General features: G+C 41.4%; 1 protein-coding gene across 1 annotated transcript; it reads left to right on the forward strand.

Annotated features, from left to right (window-relative positions):
* The first annotated feature begins 1,189 nt into the window (after positions 1–1,189).
* LOC122614231 (ficolin-1) lies at positions 1,190–2,035 on the forward strand. The gene is made up of 2 exons (XM_043788760.1): positions 1,190–1,827; positions 1,889–2,035. The coding sequence occupies exons 1-2, from the start codon at positions 1,220–1,222 to the stop codon at positions 2,019–2,021; spliced, it is 741 nt and encodes a 246-aa protein (XP_043644695.1). The 5' UTR covers positions 1,190–1,219; the 3' UTR covers positions 2,022–2,035.
* Positions 2,036–9,716: the final 7,681 nt, after the last annotated feature.

The raw sequence follows: 9,716 nt of genomic DNA on the forward strand, positions 1-9,716 counted from the left end.
AATGGTGTGGCATATGTTGTTGGGGGTACGAGATATGGCAGTAGGCACCACTGGCAATGGGAATGGGAGTGGGAGTGGGAGTAGGGTATTTGTGTACACTTTGTAGGTGGCTCTTATTTCTGCTGTCATTCGAGTTGTCACCTCTCCTCTCCATGGTAGTTTCTTTGCGCCGTCGGTGCTGAGACAAAAAGGCAACTTTGGTAGCCGACAGGCCCTGTCACATTATTCCAAAAGTTGTCAGAAACCGAAAAGAACTCAAAAAAGTAAAATAACATGATCGGATGGATGGTGAGGGGTGGTGGTAGCACCTTAGGTGACACCTTTTGACACTTGTCCAAAGTGCATCCAACTGCCTACAAAACAGGAAATGGGCAATGGATTCCTCGTAAATATTTGTATACCGCTGTAAACGTTGTGTTTCCCTGTCTGCAATGTAATATATGCTATTCCCTGGCACAATCAGCAATCGATCTCTACGTAGAAATGTGATTGCTTATATCGAGCTTCTCGTATATTTAGAATTCTCAATAAAATGTGTTTGGTAGCACCCAGTTAATTCGCTACTAATAATACTAATAAACCAGTGGTGCCATGGTGTAAACCTCAACTTTGCTGTTCTATTGTTGATATACTAATTATTTTATTGATCAATTTCAAATAATAAATTCATTACAAATGGGCTAACATTTTGTAAGACCCCTTGAAGTTTGAATATACTGCTTTGTTTAACATGATAAGCCCATTTAACAATATTATAAAAACCATCACAGGGCATGCTATTTATGTCACCTGATAAGAGATTTAATTCGAACTTCCCTATAAGATAAAGCAACGACCCTGAAGCTAAAGAAGCTATATATCCTTTAATATATATACGACTTTAATTAAGTAACAGACTTTCATTAATTATGGCATTGGATTTCACTAAAAATGAATTATACCCAAAAATAACATGGGGCTTACCCTTGAGTTATCAACATTGTCAAAATGTAGAGATCGCAGATAGTATATTCCAAGAAAACTCCCCCATAAAGATGACTAACTGCCTGAATAGTAGTCTCTTATCTCTTGCACAAATTAGTTACTAACAGTTTTAATCAAAAGGGTTTATCAACTGCTCGAAAATGACCAATAGTAAAAATATGATAAGAGTTAAAACCACTGATATAAAATGGTGTGTCTTGGCCAACTGATTTGATAGTCGCTTCGAGCCAACATAATGAAACCCATTTGCTTCGCACTCTGCGTCTTTTCGCTGGGTCTTTTCTACTTCGCCAGTGCTGAGGTCGGTGAAAATGTGGAGATCCAAACGTACAAGAAGTACTCTTCCTCCTGCAAGGAGCTGAACCCCAAGAAGAGCGGCGTTCAGAAGATCCAAGTGGGTTCCGATGTAATCGAAGTGTACTGCGATGTGACAATCGCCGGAAAGGGCTGGTTGGTCGTCCAGCGAAGAGTCAGTGTGGAGGAGAACTTCTTCCGCAATTGGACCTCTTATCAGACGGGTTTCGGTGACCTAAAGGGTAACTTCTTCATCGGCTTGGATAATCTGAACAAGATCTCGTCCCTGCAAGCCCAAGAGTTGTACATTGAGTTGGTGGACTTTGCTGGCGAGAAGCGGTATGCCCACTACAATGTCTTCCACGTGGGCAACGTGTACAGTAACTACACGATAACACAGCTGGGCGCGTACAGTGGAACCGCCGGAGACAGTCTGAGCTATCATCTGTACCAGCCTTTCAGCACCTTCGACAGGGATAACGACAATGCCACCATCAACTGTGCCGCCAAATACATGGGATCTTGGTGGTACAGGGATTGTCTTAGCAGGTAAGGATTTTGCCCTTTTCCGCATCCCAGGATCACCATACTCATCAATAATCCTTTGCAGCAATCTGAACGGTGCTTATCTGGCTGGAAACCACACCGATCCCGCCCTGTTTGGCTCTGGAATCGTTTGGGGCGAGTGGAAGGGCTTCACATACAGCTACAAAACTGTTAACATTATGGTGCGACCAAAATAAACTCTTGCTATTTACTAGATACTTATATAACTGACTAGATAACTGGGTAAACTAAAAAGCTGTTTATTTGCTAACAGTGAAAGACTGCCTATATTTAGTAATTTATTTTATTGATTTACTTATTAATTTATGGTCCTAAATTGCAAAGTACTACTGAAACAAGATTTTAATTTATTTGAACGATTGAAATCAAACAGTGAAAATCCCCTTCACGTTGTCCATTTATTTATTGGATCACTATAAGGTTGAGTTATTATTGCTTACTCTTTGTAAATCGCATAATGCTGATAAGAGACTTTTTCGCGCATTTGTATCGCCGTTCAAGTTCAAGTACTCAAGTTCTGTTTGCAGATATCAAATTATGGTTTATGAGAAACATTTGTCGCGCAGCCCAGTTCCTGCCCAGGCCCCCAAACCCAATCCCATTGCCAAAGGTTCTGAGTGGGGAGTGTTGTATATCCGCTTGTGGATCCAATAACCGCAGCGCAGTCCCCAAATGCTTTTGTTATTTATTATCGGGCTTTTGGACTCTGGTGCACGGATAATGGCGATGACTCAATTGACGGACAATGGCCAACTTTCAAGTGAAGCATTTAAAGGCAAAGTATCATATCAAGTTCTCCCCATTCATATTCATGTTGGGACCCCGGCAAATCAGCTGATCTCGGCAGTTTCGGCGACTCACGGCATATGGAGTATGACAACTGTATCGCATATCGCCCCACTTAGAAATATCCCATATACCGCACTTTTGAGTCTGGGAATGTTGATGGGAACGCTGTGATTTGGGCACTTTTTTTTCCATTCAGCTGCGGAAGTATCAATGCGTTATAGGAACCGTCAGGATTGAATTTCCCCAGGAATTTTCATTGGAATATGCAACGGATTTTTTTTAGAAGACGTGCACCTTCCGTTACAGACCAAGTGCAGCTCATTCCACACCCATCAACGATGACTAGGCTGACTTTTGTGACATTTGCATCTGCCGCACAAGCGTGGAATTGCTATTGCACATATAGAATCGCACTCACTGGGGAATGGTTGGAAAAAATTCTCATTAACTAAATAAAATTATGATAGATGGAATATACGGCTGACGGGCATTAATTGCATACTCACGCAAAACAAGTTTCCCACACATCCGCCCGTCCCGGCAAAATCATTTAGCAAATTAAATTTGCATTGCACAAAGTGTTCGTTTGAGGCAGAGGAGCCAGAAGCAGCACCAGAATATTATAGGGTGGTGCATCAGTGCGTTTTAAGCTCAAATTTATTCAGATAAACTTAGATCTCTGTTATCACTCTCAGCTACTAAAAGGTTTACAATAATCTCTCCATTTACTTAATAGTCTCGAGAGTAGCCTTTTTGTAATTTAATTCTTAATTGTTCGAATCTTAGTGCTTTTTTTAATTATGCTATGTCTACTTGAGCTCCGACGTCCTCGGCCATCATTAATTTTCTATCGATTAAACCGATTAACTGAAAATTTCACTTATTTGCTTGTTATTGCCACTTGTTCGCTTGAGTCACCCTTTCCGCTGGCAGAGCAATTGAAGGTCGCAGCAGCCGGACACGGCAGCAAGATCGGCAAAAGCACAGCAAAAGCAAAAGCAAGAGCGAAAGCAAAGCAAAAGCGCCAGCAAGCGAAAACGCATTTCGAAATGCGAGTGCCAGTGCGAGTGTCGGAGGCAATTGAAATGCTTTGCAGCAAAAGCAAATCGAACTGCTCTGAAATGCTTTTATAATGAGTTAATAAGCGCTGCTCGGAGAGCACCTGTCGCCGTCTACGAGTGCAAACTGCCAAGTAATTAAGCGATTTGCCGGCTAACCTGGCCCAGATGCACTCAGATTTATTCACCAACTCAGCTGGTTTTGTTTTTCCATTTGTTTTTTTGTTGTTTGAATTTTTTTTTTGCAATTTTAATTGCTAATCAAAACGATTTGTAATTCTGCGTTGTCTAAGTAATTTATTGACCATTACACAGTGCGGCGATTTGCGCTACGCTCGGCGAATACACAAAGCAGCTACCCCCTTTGATCTACGCCCCATTTGGGGGTTGGGGGTTGGGGGGTTGAGTTGAGTTAAGTTGAGGTGGCGCCAAATGTCGCCGCCGCATGTGTTCAAAATGAATTTCCGCCAAAGTGCAGCGCAAAGTGCGGATTGAGATTCTAGGGGTAAGGTATGTTTTTCACTTAGTGGTTGGTTAGTAAGTGTAAATGATCGATGGCATTAGCTGATTGTATTCCTACTTTGATTTGACATTGCTTGACTATAAAGTGAGGCTAAGTGTGTATATGTTGATATTGCTTATTTTATTTCACTATTTTGGAGGTATACCGATTAAATAACAAATTATTCAACCTATAAAGATAAGAATAGAAAAATACAACTTTATGCTCATATAAATTGCGGTTTTATACCTCAAATAATATTTCTGGGACTTGTTTCGGATTGCATCGTTTTTATTATAAATGGCCTAACAAACTTTACACAGACAGCCCGCATTTGTTTGCTGTCGAAAATATTACAGTTTTCATTTGTAAGTTTTATTCGCATGCTCAAACAAAAAGTGCCAAAAATATAATCAAATTTAAAATAAATCCGCTCGCGGCATCGCAACAGGAAAATTGGACATGGATGCTCAGATACACTTACAGATACAGATACAGATACAGATACACATCACAGACAGTCATGTTGGCAGATACTTTTTAGCCACTTTGACTAAAGCAATAACATTAGCGCTCGGCTAGCCCAACTATTTTTGGCAAAAAACAAAAAAACAAAACGAGAAAGAGAAAAAAACAAATGGAAAATGTATTTGATTTTCGTTTTGTTTTTTTTTTTGGAAAATCATAGAAGAAAAAGGGAGAGAAAACTGAAAACCGAAAGTGCAAAGCATACAATTTTGAACTTGGCACGAGGGAGAACAACAGCGAGTGGATGGGATTTTTGGGTGCACCCAGATAGCTGGTTAGGATGCAAATGCATCTGCCAGTACGCGTATCTGTATCTGCATGTCTGTAGTAAAGTAAGTGCGGTACGGTCAATGCACAGCGACGTAGACGGCCAGACAAATATTTGTTTGCTTTTTGTTGGCTTTGTCATCGGTGGGTGGGGTGGGTGGCTAAGTCCGGGGGGTGTGCGGGGGGGGGGGGTCGGTGTTGAGTGGGTGGGACCGGGTGAGGTGCTTGGGCGGAATGACCACGTCACCCAGCCGGGCCTCATCTTCAACGTCGTCGTCGTCGGCGCAGTCTTCGCAGTCGTCATCCATATGGCAAACTATTTTTAAATATGTTTTAATTATTTGCTGGCATATTCCTTAAAGCGTTGACTAGTCGGCGTCTCCGTCTGCTGACTGGCCCCGCCCCCCACCGCCTCCTTGAAGCCCCTTCTCCCCCCCTTTACCCGCAATACTGAAACCAACAAAAAAAACCCGGGGGTGTGCCACACATGCAACTACTTTCGAGGTTTTCTCTGTTAGACTTTGGCTTGCTCCATATTCTCTTTGTTTCTTTTTCTTGGAACACTCTTCCAAATGCCACTTCTGATTTCTATACCATAATTTTGAAGTTATTAAAGATTAACACTAAATCTGTTTTAACTCTGTATCTAAACACCATTTCACCTTTTATTTTAGGCAGTAGCAACTAAATGCATCGAAGGAAATATAGCAATAATAACTGGGTAAGAAAAAATGGTTTTATTACTTTATATCAATTCCTTTTAAAACTTCTTGTACAATATTTAAATTACTTTGATTGTTCAGTAGAGTAATCAGTACTTCGTTGTTCGGTTATTTCTGCTTAGCTACTCTATGCAGAGTACATTAAGTGTGAAGTTTTTCGCCAATAGAAATATTATTGTCGCGTCGCGCATAATGTGTCGCAGCTTGCATGTAATTTTCTAGATTGTGCAGTCGACGCGGCTGACATACTCGCATAAAAACAAAATATAAAAATGAGCAAAATAAGAAACAAACAAACAAACAGAAAGTACTGAAAAAAGAAATAATCCTGTCTCTTATTGCAGTTGTTCTCAATAGGATACTCAAAGAAAATAGTTTATTTGCCAAGCCATTTGCAGATCAACTTGCTCTGTGTCGCCTGTATGCTGCTTATATACGCTAAAAATGCTCGAAAGAAACCTATTTCGACTTTTATTAATTTCTAATTTTTTTTTATATTTTCTGATCGTGTTCTTTTGGAGTGGACCGCACCCATGGCCATCGATCGAAGTGTAGAGCTAGTCAAACATGGAACAATCGGTCAGCGACAATGAAAATGCCAAGTGCTAGTTCGAGTAGCTTTTTGCCGCCGCTGCGGCATTCGAACAATATTTTTAGTTGTACTTTTCATTTTCTATTTATTTAACTGGCAGACTTGAGTCGGCCAACAAACCGCATGCACGCTCGCTTTACAGGCTTCTTTTTACCACGGAAAATGGGGAAGTCGATGAGGAGGGGGTGGGGAGGCTTGGGGGCCATTTGGGGGGCGCAATGGGGCGGGGCTTTTCCAGACGAGACGGGACGCCAATGAAGCGAGAAAAATTACTGTTTGTAAAGTGAGTTTGTCAACATAAGGCGTGTGCATCGCAGAACCAGACAAAAGCCAGATACAGATACGAATACAAATACGAATACAAATAGGAATACGAATACGAATACGAATACTGACTGATACAAACAAGTATCATTAACGCAATGCCCAAACCGTTAGAGAGGCATGCATTCGAGCTGAAGTTGGAGTTGGTGGCATCTTTACCTGGAAGCCGACTCCAAAAAGTCCATAACTCCAAGTATTTTTCTGCAGAACTTTTCGTTTGGCTCGGAATGACGGCCCAGAAGTAGCTGGAGGATGAGATGGTGGAGTTGGGGAGGTGGAGGGATCATGACGGGGGCAAAAGTGGGGGACATGGGCATTGTAATTGAATACCTGGCATACTCATCTTTTCCAGCACTTCAACCATGTTTACATTGGCATACCCTCACTCCTCGATGGGATTATGCTTGTTTGTCGGCACTTGAAGACCATTTTGTTGGTTAGTACTATGAATTAGCTTAAGATACTATGATTTCTTAGGGCTTGACTTTTATGGTTAAAGTAATATTGTTTTACTTACATAGATATAGAAATGATATGCTTGTATTTGCCTCACATAAAGAAATCATGTTATCTAAGCAAAAAGTTCGCTATATGAACAATAATTCTCACAAAAGGATAGTTTAGAAATGATAATTTTAATATTACAGCTACATCTCATTTATATTAAGGTATACAAAGTTCGATCATCGCCAGCTGAGAGTTTTTTTGGGTTTTGTTTATCTAGGCGGACATTTATGGTTTGTTGTCCTGGCTGAAAATGGCACTGGACCCATCTCAGATGGAGGCCAAGAAAGCCGCAGCCGAAGCCAAGGCTACTGGACAAGGTCTGCAGCGTTGTCAGCAATTACTCATTTATGGCTCGGCCTGGCATTTCTCGCTCTCGGCTTCTGTGTGAGCTGGTATCTGTGTTTTACTGCCATCTATGGATGGAGCACTGAGCAAAATAGGAAGTCATATTATGTTCTAATATACCGAGCGGATTTCTTTTAGCTTGGATTTAAATGTAAAGATCGCTAGTAGTTGCCATTCTATTTATATTAATATCTATATTATATATGTTAAATTGCCATTTAGTAAGCCAATAATAGCATATTTAAATATATTTCCTATAACTAGTCACATTTTCTTAAGGTGCACCTTTTGATTTATGCATTCGACTGGTACTTGGGTTCGTGTGCTGCACTTTTTATTGGATCTTCGAGGATCCGCGCCGGTTATTGGCTTTTGCCGACCGCTTCTATTTATAAAGATTACGTGTAATTAAAATCGGGGCCCCAGCATCCTCCGCTGCACATCTCGTTACGCTTGTCACCCTGCCGTTACTTGCGAAATAAAGCGGATCGAAGTCGAGTTGAAGTTGCAGTGATCGGGGAAATCTGGTTGTCTGGTTGGAGCAACTTGACTGGGTGGCGCAGCAGGTTGAGTCCGAGATTCTCTGTGACATCATATAATTGGAGCGTTTTCCTCTAGGAATATTGATTGCATTATAATGGACATGAAATGTGGACGGTGAGGATGCCAAGCGGGTAACTGCGCTTGACAGCAGAAATTTGAGTTATAATCCAGGAACCACCCGGAACGCATATTGCATTATGCATATGCTATCGAAATATTTCTAAATTTTCCAAGATATTTTCCTTATCATGCATGCCGCAAGTTTCCTATGCTCAAGGATCCCTATAGAAATTCGATACGATTGGTGGGGATCGATGTGAAATCACGATTGCGGAACTGTTCGTTTCACTCCATTGAAAACCGAAACAGTTCTCCCGATGCGGAGTAATCAGGGCAATTAGATGTGCTCATTATCTCGGCAGCAGCAGATAATGGACTGCCAGGGGTCAAATGTGCACGATGGAGGGTGGGCAGTGTGAACTTTGACATACCCAGTACGGCGCGCTCTAGGCAACAGTCCTCCACCTCCGTGGCGATAAGCAAATTGATTTTTGAACACGCGTAATCATCTTTCGAAATTCTATTTTAATAGGCCATTTAAGTATGTGCTCGCGAGCGATGTGAATGCCGTCGGAGGATTATCAGTTGAAAGTGGTTTTCATGACCTCGACGTCTGTGTTATCGAGCCACCACCAAATACTCCCCAATGCAAGTTGGTGTTATTTTTCATCCGACGAAATCGGAATCTTTATGTGCCATTTGACACAGTTGGACAGGCACTGGTTCACTTATGCAATCGAATCGTCCGACGACCGCTATCAGCATTTCCAGTCATTTCCACAGAGTGGAGCCTCTAATCTCGCCAATGCCCTCCGATCCTCTACCCCTGCCATTTCCCCAAAACTGGCATGTTATGAGCACATGAATCCCATCGTGGAATAAGATGTAGTCTATTCTTGAACCCCGCTGAACTTTGGGCTACAAAATGCAACTAATTCACGTACTAGAAACACATTTCATTTATATTCCGATTATATTGATTGCTGATCATTTCGTCTAACCCAAAATAGGGCAGTCTCTCTGGGGCTTATAATATGTATGCATAAGGGATTAGAAAAAGATTACAATATTTATATCTGTCTCTGTTACATCTTTTTAATTACTTACTTTTGGTACCCGGCATTTTTAAAACGTTAATACGTAATACAGAATTCACTTTTAATATGAATAAAATTCTAAACAAAATTTCTTCAACTAAACTTTCGTTTGGCGTTCTACTGAACTTTGATAATGTATACATTTTTTTGGCGTTCCGTTTAACTTTTATTTTTAAGACTCTGACATTTTGCCGAGTAGACAATGTGAACCGAGAATCGGCGGCGTCGAAGACGTTCGTTTCCCTCTTAAATGGCGCTCCCAAATCTATTTTCACCCTTCGTCCGACCATTTGTCCGTTTGTCCGCGAGTGTGTCTCCCATGTCCGTCCGTTCGTCCGTCAAATTGTCAGTCCGTCCGGATTCGTTTGTGTCCACCTCTGTCTAGCCGTCAGTTTGCGGTGCGCTTTCAGTTTTAGCATTTACTTCTAGCATAGCTGGCATTTTTGTAGCAATTCGTGTCTATATGGTTTGTTTCCACCTCGTGCCTCTCCGATTTTCGCATTCTATATTCTATTCTATTCGCTGCTCTCTTTGTTA

Source organism: Drosophila teissieri, chromosome 2R (assembly GCF_016746235.2).
Source record: "Drosophila teissieri strain GT53w chromosome 2R, Prin_Dtei_1.1, whole genome shotgun sequence".
NCBI classification, from domain to species: domain Eukaryota; kingdom Metazoa; phylum Arthropoda; class Insecta; order Diptera; family Drosophilidae; genus Drosophila; species Drosophila teissieri.

Coding starts and splice junctions, on each gene's coding strand:
- LOC122614231 (XM_043788760.1), top strand. CDS start 1,220: ATGAAACCCATTTGCTTCGCACTCTGCGTCTTTTCGCTGGGTCTTTTC. Junction 1,828..1,888: donor TACAGGGATTGTCTTAGCAG/GTAAGGATTTTG, acceptor AATCCTTTGCAG/CAATCTGAACGGTGCTTATC.